Source organism: Apium graveolens, chromosome 1, assembly GCF_009905375.1.
Source record: "Apium graveolens cultivar Ventura chromosome 1, ASM990537v1, whole genome shotgun sequence".
In the NCBI taxonomy this organism is placed as follows: domain Eukaryota; kingdom Viridiplantae; phylum Streptophyta; class Magnoliopsida; order Apiales; family Apiaceae; genus Apium; species Apium graveolens.
In genome coordinates, this window is record NC_133647.1 from 115,999,688 (window position 1) to 116,016,664 (window position 16,977).

At 34.4% G+C, this 16,977-nt stretch overlaps 1 protein-coding gene and 1 non-coding gene across 2 annotated transcripts; both read left to right on the top strand.

The window, feature by feature from the left end:
* Window positions 1-4,662: 4,662 nt before the first annotated feature.
* On the top strand, window positions 4,663-4,769 carry LOC141681008 (small nucleolar RNA R71). The gene has a single exon (XR_012558477.1). It is a non-coding gene; the product is annotated as a small nucleolar RNA R71 (small nucleolar RNA).
* A 7,500-nt stretch (window positions 4,770-12,269) lies between these two features.
* LOC141666158 (nifU-like protein 2, chloroplastic) lies at window positions 12,270-16,572 on the top strand. Its single transcript, XM_074472154.1, has 4 exons — window positions 12,270-12,441; window positions 12,603-12,696; window positions 14,280-14,605; window positions 15,866-16,572. Exons 1-4 carry the CDS (start codon window positions 12,331-12,333, stop codon window positions 16,055-16,057), a joined length of 723 nt encoding a protein of 240 aa, XP_074328255.1. The 5' UTR covers window positions 12,270-12,330; the 3' UTR covers window positions 16,058-16,572.
* The last annotated feature ends 405 nt before the right edge of the window (window positions 16,573-16,977 follow it).

Sequence of the window (16,977 nt, forward strand, 5' to 3'; positions counted from 1 at the left end):
ATTGATCCAAGGTATCTAGATCATGTCTACCTAATGGATAAAACTCTCGATAGATTGAAGCAAGCTCCAAGAGCCTGGTATGAAACACTTGCTCTATTTCTGCTAAAGAGTGGTTTCATAAGAGGATGCAAAATAGAAAGAACAAATATTCTGGAAGCTCCCAATTTCTTGGAGGTAGATTGGTTTCTTGGTACAGCAAGAAACAAAAGTCAATTTCCATTTCAACTACAGAAGTAGAATACATTGTTGCAGGAAGCTGTTGTGCTCAGATTCTATAGATGAAGAATCAATCACTGGATTATGGGTTAGACTATTCTTCTATTCCTATATATTGTGATAATCAAAGTGCTATTACAATGACAAGAAATCCATTGCATCATTCAATGACTAAGCACATCAGTATCAGATACCATTTTATAAGGGAACATGTGGAAGCCGGTACAGTGGAATTGATCTGTGTTCCAATAGACCAACAAGTAGCAGATATATTCACCAAGCCTCTCTGTGAAGCTATAGGAAGTAATTGTTGTTTAAGAAGAAGATTTAAGGGAAGATTTAATTCTTAGATCATTAAGAGTTATAACCTTTGAGTGTTGCTTACAATTCTAAATCTTTGAAAACTTTCTTTTTCTGATCAAGAAAGTTGTCCACACTCAATCTCAAATTTCATATATCTTAAATCTTAAATTTCTTCTTACAACTGAAACACTTGAATACTTTTCTCAAATGTTGCCAAAAATCAAGTGTCATAATTCTTGAATTATGTTTACCACTCAGAAATAACATTTAGTTGGTTAGAGACTACTTGTTGAGGTAGATCTTGGTGATACTAACAGAGACATTCATTCTAGTTTTCCATCACTAGAGGAAATTCCCATTGTTGCTGAAGATGTAGTAGCACAACAGTCCATTCATAAAGATTCATCCATTTCAGGATCACCTATATTACAGGAACTGAAGTTCAGGAAGTTATTGAAGCTCCAATTCATTTATCTATAATATTTGAAGATGTGGAGATAACTGATGAAGGTGTTGAAGCTTCTGAAGCCGCTGGATCAATTTCTTATTGTAATCTGCATACTGATGTTCAGATGAAAACACGTGTTAAAATTCACGTAAGTATACATGTTCGCAAGTAGTATAAGATATAAATCAGATTCGTTCCCACAAAGACTCTTTTTGGTTAACTTAAGATTATGCACTTATGCAACAATGGTATGGTTATCGCTCAATGCTAAGACAACAAGTTGAGATATTTATAACTAAGATTAAACTATCATGCAATTAACTAAGAGATTAAAGTGACTGAATTAACTATATGAGACCAACATGGGTATCTAACTTCATTAAATACTTCATTCAAAGTCATTGTTTTTAACCTTAGCATGCAATGATGATGACAACTAATCAAATAGCATGAAACTAGTAAACGCCAACTTTTGTTGTACGAATACCCTACTACCAGACATCCATAAAAGAGATAGAAGCTGAATAGGCACCAATTATACTGAGACCCTATATGTCTATGGAATTTGACAACATAAAGGTTTAATAAACAAGTTATCTATCATGATTACATAGGGCAAGTAAGATGGTTAAAATTACCTACGAATCATGCATAACAAATACATGAACCTATGCTAGCATGGCAAGTTCTAAATCTCTATATTCACTGTCGCTTCAATAAGAATTAACACACTATCTTATATGTTCGCGACGTACATAAGATGAAAAGCAAAACCAATACTAGGATATCAATCAATCATCACATACCAAGATATTGGAACAAATTAACTATAAATATTCATAACTAAATCCGTTAGAACCCCACGATAACGATTAGTTCATAACCGGACTCATCTTCACCAAGGGTTCCAATGAAAGCATGGTAATTAAACGAAGATAAACTAGGTCTGAGATAACTGAATTAAAACAAATTACGTAAATAAGAGTGTTAGGTTCAACAACAAAGAAAACAAGTATCCAAGATTACAACTTAAGCAAAGAATCACAAGTATAAACTAGATCTTCTTTTCCTTCGTTAAATTGTGGTATTAGGTCTTCTTGCTGCTATCTCCTTGCTCTCCGTTATGAAAAACGTCTTCAAAAGTTCTTTAAATACCAGCCCAAACAACCAGAAGTCTAGAAGATCAATCTTCTATTAGAATCAGGATTCTGAGAAAATGACCTAGTGTGGCCGCCCTCATATCCGGCGCGGCCGCTCCCAAGAGTAGGGCGGCCGCCCTTAGCTTCTAGAAAAACTGGATTTTTCTTATTTTCTTGCCTTCAAATGCTGGTTTCTTCCACGCAATCAATCGAGGCTCCATTATAACACTCTTCTAAGCATAAATCATGCAAGATCCATTCATTCTCCCGATTATGCCCTGAAATGCAAAACACTATAAAAACACATCAAATACACAAACAACTTGAGTACAAAACACCAATTCGAGCCTTTACGAAGCGTTCTAAGTGGATATAAATGTCACTTAACACACCCCCAAACTTGAATCGATGCCTGTCCTCAAGCATAACAGACTCAAAAACAAGAAATAAAAATGCATTAATGCAACTAATGTGAATGAAATGATCCCCTCAGAATAACTAAACCAATCAATAAGAAACATCTCAAAAAATGCAATTAGTTGCACAAAGTTCAATCAAAACCCACAAATCAACTCACAAACCAGAAATATGTGTGTGTGTGTAATTGCTTAACAGATATACTCTCGACACTAGATGAATAATCATAACTCACCATTCGCCAAGACAATCACAAGGTTATAAACAGAATAAACGATAATCACAAAATGACTGACAACACTTCATTTTTATCAGAGTTATACAAGGATTCATGCTTTTATTGATAACACATAACAACACAAACATGCTTATTTGATCATGCAATGAGCGAGGTCCACAAAAGACTTATGCAATAATACCCATGTAGCGAGCGTTAGGTTAGCGGATCCCGGATTATAAAAGCCTTAGGTCACTAGACACAAAGTCCCCTAGAACTTAATAACTCGAGTACTAAAGAGCTCACTCGTGATCAATTATGCATAACACATATTTTTTTCTTTTTATTTTTTCCCTTTTTTTCTCCTTTTGTGTTCTGAACGAGTCTGTTTCGCTCCATCTCGCTCAACCCTAGACTACTCATATAAATATGACCCGGCTACTAGCCATTTGAAGCCTAGCCACAACTAGCATTGAAATCCAATATTTTTCTCCAATTTTAAAAATCCATGTTATTTCGTCACTAAGAGAATATCATAAATTCTAGACATAAACAAATGATTAAACCTCGACAAATAAACAAGCCATTCATGATCTAGCACTCAAACAACCTATAAGACTTAGTGAAAATTTTCTTATTTCTAGCATGCAAATCAATTCATTAGAACTTAACATTCCTCTATACGATATCACTACACTCGCATCAACATCACAAATTAATCAAAAAGTAACCTAAGGAATCATGATACAATGCCAATGCAACTATATGCAACATTATAACATGATAACAAATACGCAAAATAAAAATAAAAACAAATAACTACATGACAAATATACAAACTATATGAACTAAACTATCATGAATATGCATCTATATGGACTCACACACAAATATTCCTTAACTATCACCACCAAACTTAAAAATTTCACTGTCCTCAGTGAAGGTAATAGCAAGGAATCAAGGCATACCTATTCGGAAGAAGAATCATCATCATCCTCTGCGGGTGGAGTGTCAGAAGACGGGTACACATAATTCTCTCCAAAAATTGGCCACTGAATATCAACCCCTGTGGCTCGAAAAGCTGTACCCAATGCCTAAGTAAGATTCTGCGCAAACCCGCTACGCGACTCAAACATCGCATCCATCCGCCTCGTCAAACGCTTATACAGCGTCGAGCCTAAACCAGCATTATCATCTGCCTCCTGATGTTATTGTTGCTGCTGCTGTGGAGAACTAGGCTCACCAATATGATGTCTCCATGCTGATCTACGTGCCTGAGAAGAACCACCAGCACATGTCTGTTCGGCTGGGTGACCACCCGACAAATGATCATAGGTGTACCCAAGTCCCTTCTCGTCAGCCTTCCCACCATACCACTTCTGCATACTCAAGATCATAAAATTGTCGATGGGGACCCTCGGTAACTGAAGTTGCTCATGTGTCGACCAATGAACACCCACCGCAACACAAAGCTTGGTCACAATCGAGGCATAAGGAATAGACCCCGTAGTGCTTCCACGCAAAAATCATAAAATACCTTGATAAATAACCGAATCGAGATCAACATAATCTCCCTGCAAAATCCCCCATAACAACTTCACACGATCCACAGTCACATCATGCTCACAAACATTTGTGATCTGATTAACTCCATAATTAGCCAAGAATCCACCTTCGTCGTTAAAGCCTGAAGCTGACCAGCTATAGCAGTAGTTGTATCCACTTCCAGAACTCCTTCTGCCTTACCTTGAGGCATTCTCAGAGTTGGGTTCTAGTATTCATTAGCAACCATCAGTTCAATCAACTCATAAGATTCATCGTAGCTCTTAGCCCGCAAGGCTTCACCTGATGCTACATCGAGCATGGGTATGGACTGTGTTCCCAAACCATTATAAAAGCAATTTATGATCATCCAATCAGGCATGCCATGATGAGGTCACTTCCTAATAATCTCCTTGTAGCGCTCCCAAGCCTCACACAAATATTCTCCCGATTGTTGCGCAAATTGAGTGGGAGCGTTTCTGATTGCAGCTGTCTTTGCCATAGAAAAGAATTTAGTTAGAAACCTCTGAGCAAAATCCTCCCATTTGGTGATAGAACCTGCTGGTAGATAATGTAACCAACATTTAGCTTTATCCCTTAGAGAGAATGGGATAAGACTCAGCTTTATAGCATCTTCAGAAACATTGTTGAACTTGAAAGTGTCGCAGATCTCGATGAAATCTCTGATGTGCATATTGGGATCTTCTATTGGAGAACCCCCAAACTGAACTGAATTCTGTATCATCTGAATCGTGCTAGACTTGATTTCAAAGGTGTTAGCAGCAATGGCTGGTCTAATAATGCTAGACTGAATATCATTGATCTTTGGTTGAGAGTAATCCATCAAAGCCTTTGGATTCGCTGCTTGATCTCCCATTAGAATGATCGCTTCTTTTTCAACTTTCTCAACTTCTTCAAAAACTTCTTCAACTATGTTAGGAATATGTTGTGAACTTGATGATAACTTAATCAAAACACCTTAGTAGATTTAACTTAGTGAATTTTGTAGCACTCGACGGATGATCAAATTGAGTCCCGACGGATGATTCAATATAGTCCCGACGGATGATGATTTGACATCCATCGAGTGAGTAGCTTATGTAATAATAAGTGTTGTGGCACATTTCTGCAAACAACTTTGTGTAGATTCTGTAGTAGCATATGAGTCATGTTGACTACTAGTAGATATGCAGAATAGGTTGATTAATTGTAAATATGAGATATCTTGTAATTCTGCATAAATGAAATGGAGTCAAGTGTCAAATAGCTACCCGACGGATGATTAACAAAGATACTCGACGGATAACAAGCATGTACCCGACGGATGATCAATTCAAATATCTGTTGACAGTGACAACACAATCACATGCGTTGGGTGTTTGCAAAAGGAATGTGGCAGCCTGTTTAGCAGGAAATTGAGAACAAAGAAGCATTACCATTTCTATGCAAGTCATGAAGATTTTCAAAAATTGTGGAATAGAGTAATGAAGTAGCATGGAGTTAGACTTGATAGGTTTTGTTTTATTATCTTGTCTTATTACCATGTAAACTTGGTGATATATAAACCAAGTATAGCTAGTAGAACAAACTTAACTAAGCAAACACATTTAGAAGAGAAATAGAAAAAGCTGTAACTATTAAGAATTTGTCTGTAGTTTGTTTGTTCACTTGTAAAGCACTTGTGAGCCAATTTGAGCTTCACAGAGTTCTCAAATCGATATATATATATATCTGGTGGATACATTCAAATCCACCAGAAAGTTTTAAAGACTTGTGTTTTTATTACTTTGTGTTTGATTTACTTAATTCCTTATTCCGCACTTTGCAAATCAAAACACTTATATATATATATATTGAGTCAGAACATTTTTATAAATATCGAAAAGAAGCCAGAATTACATTCAACCCCCCCTTCTGTAATTTTTGTTGTATTGTTAGGGAATAACAAACTATTTCAACTCCTTCCAGTGCTTCTTTACGAGATTGAGAACGTGTTCGCATACATGCCCTCTAGAGTACCTGAAACACAACAAGTACCAAAGTAAGTAAAATATCTGAGTCTGTGAACTTTAATGACCACTGATGTCAAGCACATAAACTAAAAATTAACATTGAGTTCCCGGCAGCGGCGCCAAAAACTTGTTAAGATGAAAACACGCGTTAAAATTCATGCAAGTATACGCGTTTGCAAGTAGTATAAGATATAAATTAGATTCGTTCCCACAGAGACTCTTTTTGGTTAACTTAAGATTATGCACTTATGCAACAATAGTATGGCTATCGCTCAATGCTAAGACAAGAAGTTGAGATATTTATAACTAAGATTAAACTATCATGCAATTAACTAAGAGGTTAAAGTGATTGAATAAACTATATGAGACAAACATGAGATTTTAACTTCATTAAATACTTCATTCAAAGTCATTGTTTTTAACTTTAGCATGCAATGGTAATGATAACTAATCAGATAACACGAAACTAGTAAACGCCAACTTTTGTTGTACGAATACCCTACTACCAGACATCCATAAAAGAGATAGAAGCTGAATAGACACCAATTATGCTGAGACTCTATATGTCTGTAGAATTTGACAACATAAAGGTTTAATGAACAAGTTATCTATCATGATTATATAGGGCAAGTAAGATGGTTAAAATTACCTACGAATCATGCATAACAAATACATGAACCTATGCTAGCATGGCAAGTTCTAAATATCTATATTCACTGTCGTTTCAATAGAGATTAACACGCTATCTTATATGTTCGCGACACACATAAGATGAATAAGCACAACCAATACTAGGATATCAATCAATCACCACAAACCAAGATATTGGAACAAATTAACTATGAAAATCCATAAGTAAATCCGTTAGAACCCCACGATAACGATTAGTTTATAACCGAACTCATCGTCATCATAGGTTTCAATGAAAGTAGGGTAATTAAACGAAGATAAAATAGGTCTGAAATAACTGAATTAAAACAAAGTACGTTAACAAGAGTATTAGGTTCAACAAAAAAGAAAACAAATATCCAAGATTACAACTTAAGCAAAGAATCACAAGTATAAACTAGATCTTCTTTTCATTCGTTGAATTGTGCTATTAGATCTTTTTGCTGCTATCTCCTTGCTCTCCGTTATGAAAAACGTCTTCAAAAATTCTTTAAATACCAAACCAAACAACCAGAAGTCTAGCAGATCAATCTTCTATTAGAATCAGGATTCTGAGAAAACGACCTAGCGCGACCGCCCCCATATCCAGCGCAGCTGCTCTGAGTCCGGCGCGACCGCTCCCAAGAGTATAGCGGTCGCCCTGAGCTTCTGGAAAAACTGGATTTTTCTTATTTTCTTGCCTTCAAATGATGGTTTCTTCCGCGAAATCAACCGAGGCTCCATCCTAACACTCTTTTAAGTATAAATCACGCAAGATCCATTTATTCTCCCGATTATGCCCTGAAATGCAAAACACTACAAAAACACATCAAATACACAAACAACCTGAGTACAAAACACCAATTCGAGCCTTTACGAAGCGTTATAAGTGGATATAAATGCAACTTAACAACTGAAGCTGAAGATAAAATTTAGAAATTAGTGCAAGATACAGCTGCTATTGAAGAATCTAATGATGGTAAAGAAACTCATGTATCTAACGTTCTGTTAGATCCCGAGAATGATCTTTTATTCCCTGAAGATATGCCTATGCATGTAAGATAACAAAAAATGAACGAGTTAGCTGTTAAAAAGAAGCTGGATTATTATGATAATCTATGGAATGCTCATTGGAAAGATGCTACATATCCTAATTCCAGAACTCGAGCTGTTGAACATCTGGAAACAGCAGAACAGAAGATTACAAATCCTGATATGCTGAATCATCTGAAAGCATCAACTTTGGTTGTCAGATCCTTACACACAGCTCATGAAGCAACTACAACTCAAATCAATCAGATTAAAGAATCACTGATTGCTTCAAAGCCGACTACTTATCAGGAAATTCAGAAACAAATTTCACCAAAAGTTTCCAGACAAACTGCAGTTGAAGCCAGTCAAGCTAGATTGGAAGCTCATCAAGCTCAAATGTCTGATCAACTTACCGAAGTACATAATTCAATGGAACCGATTCTTTCTCTACTGCTTGGTAATGATGGCAAAAAGGGGGAGAAAATTAATAAATCTAAATGCAAACAACTGTCATTGATAGGTACTGATGATGAAAATTTGGATGGAGGTAATAAGGGGGAACATAAGGAGAATAAAAGGAGAAGGGTTGAGGAGCTAGTTGGAGTTAGTGGTTCATCAAAATTAATCACTAGATTTTAGTCTATATAAGGAAGAGAAAACAAGAGGAATGAAAGAAGAGTTGAAGAATTGACTGTGACTACTAAAATGGAAAAATCTTCACAAGTCACAATTGTTGCTGTTGAAGACCAGGGTATTATGGAAAAAGAAGCTAGTTCTGAAGCAAGCCAATATCTTCAAATTCTGAAAGTTAAAGGAAGAAACACAACTTTATTCTACAAGGATCCAAATATTCAATTATTTGATTTTGAGGTGAGTAGAAGAATATTTGCAAAAGAAAATCCTAGAGTTGATCTTGAACAACTAAGGCAAATAGAGGAAGACTTTAAAATTTTTATGAAAACAGCAAATGCTGATTTTGTTGTTGATTCTCAAGTACTTTATGAAGATGATCCTTCTAACAGACCAACAAGAGGTATAGTTATAAGGGAAATCAGTCAGGTAGAAGGTGAAAGATCTCTCAGATCACAAGCTATTGAAACTGCTGACATGAAATTTAAAGGAAAGGAGAAGATGGAAGAAAAGTCAAAGAATTTCAAAGACTAAAAGCCAAAGCTGAAGAAAATTTACTCGAAGCATAAATCATCCAAGATGGTAATCGAAGGAAGATTTCTGGAAGCATTCTGAGCTGAGAAAGTGGGATTAACCTTTGACATTGCTCAAGTTAAAGAAGTAGTTCAGGATGAAGAGTTAAAATCTGATATTCACTGAAGCAAGATTGAATATGCATACTTGATTCCTGCATTTAGATAGTTTTGACATCATCAATTGGAACTTGTCCATAATTCCATAATAAACAAGTAGGGGGAGATTGTTAGGAGCAATTGATGATATCAAACAGAAACTATCAGAAGCATCAACAGATTATGATTACAAGCATCAACGGATGATGATGAAGTACATCAACGAATGATGATGACATCAACGGATGTTGATATTCGACGGATGATGATGTCAACGGATAATAAAATCAGTATTTGTCACATCAGTTGATCTTCGAAGAGGAAAAGGAAACAGGAACTTCAAGGCGGTGAATGACTTTATCTCAGAAGCAATGGTATAGGTTTTCTTGTTGTTAATAGAATATGATTCCTTATACATTAGTAGTTGTGCTCTATATAAAGCATAGTTTAGGTTCATGCTATAAGCATTGCGACATTGTTATATCTTTCGCATAACCTAGCAGCTCTCGAGAATATTTGTTCATCCTTTCGAGAGAGTACATGTGTAATAAGTTTTTATCAGATAATATAAAAGTTGTTGATTCTGTTGAAACTTTGTTGAGTTGATTATACTAACTGTATTCATCCCCCATCTACAGTTGGTTAAGGGCCTAACATATAAGTAATTATATAATTTCACTTTCAAAAATTAAAAAAAATAAGAAATTAATATATATGGTAAAAAAAATTCAAAAGAAACCCATTCAGAAGTTTAATCCAGAAAGAAGAATTGGGTGACAAATGCAGTTTGGAATATGAATCGGAAGAAATTTCAATTTCACATCCAAATTCCTAGTGGCTTATTCTACTCGCAATTTACGAATCAATTTGTTTTGGATTGGGGATCAAGTGCAAAGCACAAACTACAATGATTGGTTAAGCAATCCTGGGAAGAGGATACAAGCGTCTACAAATTGTTTTCCATCCAGTATTCATGAAGGCACGTCTCCGTGATCTGATGAGTTTTACATTCACATGACACTGAAAATTGTGTGAGATCTGTACTTATTCATCGTTACCCATTTCAAAGTGTAGTTAAGGTAAGTCCCTTGTGAATAAAACCATGGACTAAGGTTTGTTTGGAATCTTTTCGATTTAAGTGATCATATTTTGGTTTGTTTCAAATTGATATTGATTTTTGCATATATGTTATATTGTTCATCTCACTTTTTACGTATTTTTACACGCACACACAAGTCGAGGGTCATTCGGAAAATAACATCTCCGTTCTTTTAGAATGAGGGGAAGGTTGCGTACATTTTACACTCCACGGACCCTGCGTTAAGCAGGATATACCAGATATATTTGGTTTAGCTTGGTTAAATAATTTTAAAATACGTGAACAAAAATACGTGATCTGATGAGTGCAATGTTGTATCTTCTTTTAACCTCACCTTCATATTTTTAGTAATTGTATTTTAATATATATGTTTTAAATTTTATTTTTTGTTTTTTTATTCATATATTCAATTATTATATTAAATATATTTTTTTTAAAAGAGAACAATAACTTAAAATTTATATCACTATGCACAACTTAATTTAATTTTTTAAATCTTAGGTTCTTAAGCAATGGATTAAAATGTCATTATGGGGTGAAAAATGATCCAAAATGTCACTTCTAAAAATTATGGCCCAAAATATTATTTCACCACGTTACATCGTGTAGCGTTTGGAAAACAACCAAAAACACTACACGATGTAGCATTTTTTCTCTTTTTATTTTTTTAAAGCCATAACGTTACTTTATGTACCATTATGATGCCCGAACGCCATATGATGTAGTGTTTTGTGCCAAAACTCTACTCTATGTCACATTTTGCACATAAAAAAAGAAAGAAAGTGTATAACGCTACACGATGTAGTATTTTCGGTTTTTTGTATAAACGTTACACGATGTAGAGTTAGAGATGGAAAAATAATTTGATCCGACGGATACCCGATCCGAAACTCGAAAGTTTAGATTTACGGAACCCGATTTTTTGGTATTGGATTTGGATATGAATTTAATTTTTGAACCCGAAATTTTTTGGATTTGGATATTAGGTATACCGATCCGAAACCCGATCCCAAATCCGAAATTCTGCCCGAACCTTTTCCAAACCCGAAATCCGAAAAAACTCGAATTATATATATATAATTATATATATATATAATATTATAATTTTATATATTACACATTATAATATTATATATATACGTATATATATATATATTTTAGAAAATATGAATTATACATATTATTATATAATTTTTAGAACATATATTTTTATATTTATGTTAAAAATTAATTAATTATAAAGTTTAATGAAATATAATTATTCAATCATTTAAACGGGTGACAAAGTTTATAATGTTAACAAAACATCTTTTAGTGATAAATCTAAAAAATTGAATATGAACTGACTTGATTTTTAAAATATTAGCTATATATATAATAACACAATTAATGATGTGGTGAAGTGGTTGAAGATGACACGTTAAAACTCTTTCTATGCAAGTTGCGTGTTCGATCTTCTATGCAAGTTGCGTGTTCGATCCCTTGCATTATCAATAATTTATCAATAATTGTATAAATTTTCAGATTTCGGGTTCGGGTATAAATCTCCAATTTAAAAAAAAATTGGGTTTCAGGTATACCCGAATCCGATTCGAAATCCGATAAATCAGGTTTGGGTATTTATTTTCGGTTACTTTTCGGGTTCGGGTTCGGATAAGGATAAAATTTTCGAGGTTTGAATATGATTTCTACAATAACCGACCCGATTTCATCCCTATATAGAGTCTTGAAGTAACATTTTAGATCATTATTATAACATTTTGGACAATTATTTTCAGAAATAATATTTTAAATTATTTTTCACCCCAAAATAATATTTAGGGCCAACGCCCATCCGAGAAATGGACCAAAATATTTATTCATATAATAAAATGATTAATTCCCCACAAAATTTAATCACCCTCTCAAACATTTCATGTGTCCATACTTGACTTGCTAACTAACAACACAAAGACGATGCAAGGTGCGGCTATGGCGACATGTTCTTATTCATATGCTAGGCCCCACCAAACCCTAGATTCTCCTTTTTCAACCTCCTCATCTCTCTCATATCTCTCTCCTCTCAAGGTAATCTCTCTCCCAATTCCTCTCTATATCTCTATCTATCATACTTGTATATCCACTCTGCCTCCAGATTCTTTTTACTTTATATGTATGTGTGTATTTTAATTAAATTTAAATTATATTTATCCTGATGTTCTAAATACTGAATTATTTATGATTTGTAGATATCCAGCTTCTTAGGCACACGGATTTGGAATTCGAGGAACCAGAGTTTGTTGCGAATTCGGTTTCCTGCTGCTACTCGGAGACGCTGTGGAGGTTAGGTTTTGTATTTAATAATCTTGAATTTGTGTTTTTTTTGTTGTATTTATGAATTAATTGAATAGGCAAGGCATTTTTTTACGAAAGAATGTTGTTGTGGTCTTGTGATCATATTTAGAGGTTTTTGAGTAGAAAGATTCAATCTTTGTAACTTGTAAGTAGACTCTGGAGTTTGGGACTAACTGAAAAGGTATGAGAAAGTACAGATGTTTGCGTTTTTATATTAGTTAGATGCTAAGGAATTTTTATATGAAAGAATGTTGTTGAGCGCATTTAGAGTTTTTTGAAAAGCAAGATTGGATCTTTTGGACTTGTTAGAAGGAAAAGTTTTATTATTTTTTATAAGAGTTAGTAGTTTGTGGTGTTTGGTATTAATAAGAGACAGTTGCGGATTAGAATTGTGTTTGGGATTACCTAAAAGAGTGACTACCATGATAAATTAATTATTAGAGTCTGGAGATTGAGGACTAAATGAAAAGGTTGAACTTATGCCGTAATGGAGAAAAAGTGGTAGTTTATTACTGAAACTATTGAAATTTTTAGTATTTTTATGATAGTTAGACACTAGGAGACCCTTCAAGTAGTGTAATTTTTTATTTAGCAGTGTGAAACATAGTGATAATATCCTTGGTTATGTTTGATTTAACGGTGATCAATTCTAAAGATCATGCTAAAAGAAGTAAGCTTTATAGAAGCATTTACAAAAAGGTGCACTTTGTCCTACGGGGAAATAGTATACTATTCACTTTCCTGAAGTTCCAGTACGTTACCACCGTTTCCTCCCTTGCGATTCATCCTGATATATATATGTACTTCCCTTAGTTGGGATGAACGTGATATTTATGTATATTACTTCAAATATATTAAAACGCGTCTTGCGGAGTAGGAAAATTTCCGAATAATGTAAATCTTTTAATGTGTGATTGTCGTTTATGAAAATTTGAAAGACAATGGGATTTTAGCTTCTCTATCCAACTCTTAAGAAAAGGGTATAATAACTTCTTTTCAGTGTTATCTTTATAATCACAATGAAAAGCAGTAAAAGCTCTAGAACTTAATCGTCCTTTACTAATGATAGAGTACTTCCGTGAACTGTGGAACCGAATTATATTATAGCTATATTGTACACCCTCTTGTATTCCGAAATATCTCTCAAGCATATTTTCTTCCTTGTAGCTACCATGAACAATTGAAGTTATCAAGTTACCATACCTTGTCCATGCGTACTAGGTTCATTAGTATTGTGTGGTAGCTATATGCGGTAAATTAGAACTCTTATATATCCTCTCGTAAATATGGTATTCTAATTAACAATAAATGGTACAAGTCTTTCGTGGGTTAGGTAGTTGACCGTACCACAGATCCACAATGCTAAATGCCAACCATACATGGATTTGGTTTAAAAAACAAAACCATATTGAAAACAACTTGCAGTTTACACGACATGGAAGCAAAAAATTACATTCGCTCAACAAGTATTATCAGTCGATTCAAACCAAATGAATTAAACATTATGGGATTACATTCACCCTCTTCATTATCTTGAACATTCATGTATATGCTGAATTGCTGATTTGTAGTGGTAAAGGCTGTTGCTACTCCAGAATCTGCTACTCCAGAATCAGCTGTGGAGTTGCCACTCACTGCAGAGAACATTGAGAGTGTATTGGATGAGATTCGACCGTATCTTATTTCAGACGGGGGAAATGTTGCATTGCATGAAATTGATGGTTATGTTGTGCGGTTGAAGCTGCAAGGTGCATGTGGCTCTTGTCCAAGTTCTACGATGACTATGAAAATGGGAATTGAGCGTCGTCTCATGGAAAAGATTCCTGAAATAGTTGCCGTGGAGCAGATACCTGATGAAGAAACTGGTCTTGAGCTGAATGAAGAAAACATAGAAAAGGTATATATATATATATATATATATATTCTTTTGACTTGTTTTTTTTGAGATGCCTTATGAAGTTCATATGCAAGTTACAGAATCATAGACTCTTATAAACTGTTCATGTTCAGCAGTAATTGCAAATTGCAAATCTGTGCCTGCTCACCTGATAGAGTAGAGTACAGTTCTCTTAACAAAGTTACTCTGTAGAAAGGGTATATATAACAGTTATTACCAAGTAAAAATTGCAAGTTCTCTAAGATTTTTTTCCAACTTTTTTGTAACCAATTTTAGTTTTTGGAAGGATGATATATAAAACCCCATTTTTGTACTGGGTAGACACCCATTTTCAAGAAAGCCGAGCTGTGGAAATTCGAAATCTTGTGATTAGCTTGTTTTGTTCTTAGAAAAAGTAAATATATTTTACCTACAGTCTCAATGCTCTTCATGGCATTCTGCCCTATTGCTCTACTGCCTCTTCAATGTGATTCTAAACATCAAGATGTTATCTTGATAATTTGTTTGGAAAACCCCTATTGCTGCCTTTTATCATTTATTTATATTTTTCATGTTCCTGACATGTTATCATGCAATGGCTTAATGGTCACTTTTTTGGCTGCTGATGTATCACAAGCAAGTAAAATTAACTGCTTTCTGACTCTAGCTAATAGGTCTGTTATTTTAGGTTTATAAGTGTCAAATTATAGAGGCATATCTTCAGTTTTAATTTTTAAAGTTCATAAGAAATGCTGCAGTATGTACAATGTACCAATTGATGAATCGAGCTAAAAAGTTTCAGAGCTATTGCTCAAGTAACTAATCATGGAAGAACATTATTTATTTATTAAGTTCAGCAATTCATGGTGCAATGTTATATAGCTCTTTTTAAATGACATTCGAAACATGTCGTCTCTGAAGAATTAATAGCTATTATTTCCTTTAGAATATGGCATTAGCTTACCTGCCCCATACTTTGTGGGTTATAAACCTTTGAAATGAATGAAAAAATTGTATCATAACATGGCACCAGATGCGTATAGAAAGAATGGTATCATTTATATCTTTGGTAGGTATCATTATATCTTTGCTAGAAAATCATTCTCAACTTGTAATCTTTTCAGAAAATAGTATGTAGTACTTCTTTGGCGATGATTAAACTTTCACACATCTAGAAGTTTGTGTTGCAACTTGCTACCTTCACAACCTCATTTTAGTGCAAGTGCTGCTCACTGACTTCTTGTATGCTAGATTGAAATTTACCTTGTGATTGCAATGCAGGTCCTTGAAGAAATAAGGCCATTCCTTGTTGGAGCAGCGGGTGGTTCCCTAGAGCTTGTGGCAATAGAAGAGCCTATTGTAAAAGTTAGATTAACGGGTCCAGCAGCTAGTGTCATGACTGTTCGGGTGGCTGTTACTCAGAAACTGCGAGAAAAAATACCATCCATTGCCGCAGTTCAGCTATTGCAGTAGTGAATTTCCAGAATACCGAGTCAAAGTCAAATCCTGATGGCTTGAAGTTAATTTTGAGAGCTGAAAATTTGTAGAATACAAAGGATACAGTTACATGAGCAGATGGTGGTAAGCTAAAGCACATTACAGGTTGTGTACAGTATATTTGGTGACAACTCTCAGATCTAGTTGATTCCCGTATATCAATCTTGTTGTAGGCATAATATTGTCGTCCATGCATGGTGAAACACTTGTATACTATCGGGACAAATAAAACTCAAGTAAAATATTGTACTTATAGATCGTGTGACTTCTGCTATGAGGGTGCATCAACACTTGCCAGAATTAGAGTGATGTTCTGTGAGAACACTTGCTTCCCACTGTTCCCCAGCTGTGAAACTGTTAATGAAACTGTTTTAGTGATTTAGGAGCCTAAGGCAGAGTCACTTGTTATTGACGGGTAGTTTTGCACGTATCTTGTTACCCCTGCAGTTCATTTTGTATACACTTTCCTTTTTAGGACATTTCTATTATTATATCATATTTTCTATAATTATTTATATTTAAATTATATAGTATTTTAATTTTTATAGTTAATTATATATACTCTAATATAGGAAAATTTGCAAGGATTAATCGAATTTTAAAAATCGAAACGGTCAGATACTTTGTAGGGATTAACCGGGGACTAATCGGTTGAATCGGGGATTTTTAGAATACCGATTTTATCATTTTACCAATTTTTCTTATCTTTTCTATTAAATTACATTTTTTTCTTATTTTTTGCGTCACAACTCACATGTATACTATTTATTGAGATATAGAGAATATCTATTTATTTATTTATTTTTATAGAAATTTGTTCATGATCGAATCGGGAAACATAAGTTATAACAATATCTGTGGAATAAGGCTTCATTAGCTGTCCAAAAATTATTTAT

What these genes read in the sequence shown, in the direction of transcription:
- LOC141666158 (XM_074472154.1), top strand. Translation starts at nt 12,331, where the DNA reads ATGCAAGGTGCGGCTATGGCGACATGTTCTTATTCATATGCTAGGCCC. An exon ending in CATATCTCTCTCCTCTCAAG is followed by an intron (nt 12,442 to 12,602) that starts GTAATCTCTCTC and finishes TATGATTTGTAG; the next exon opens with ATATCCAGCTTCTTAGGCAC. An exon ending in TACTCGGAGACGCTGTGGAG is followed by an intron (nt 12,697 to 14,279) that starts GTTAGGTTTTGT and finishes GCTGATTTGTAG; the next exon opens with TGGTAAAGGCTGTTGCTACT.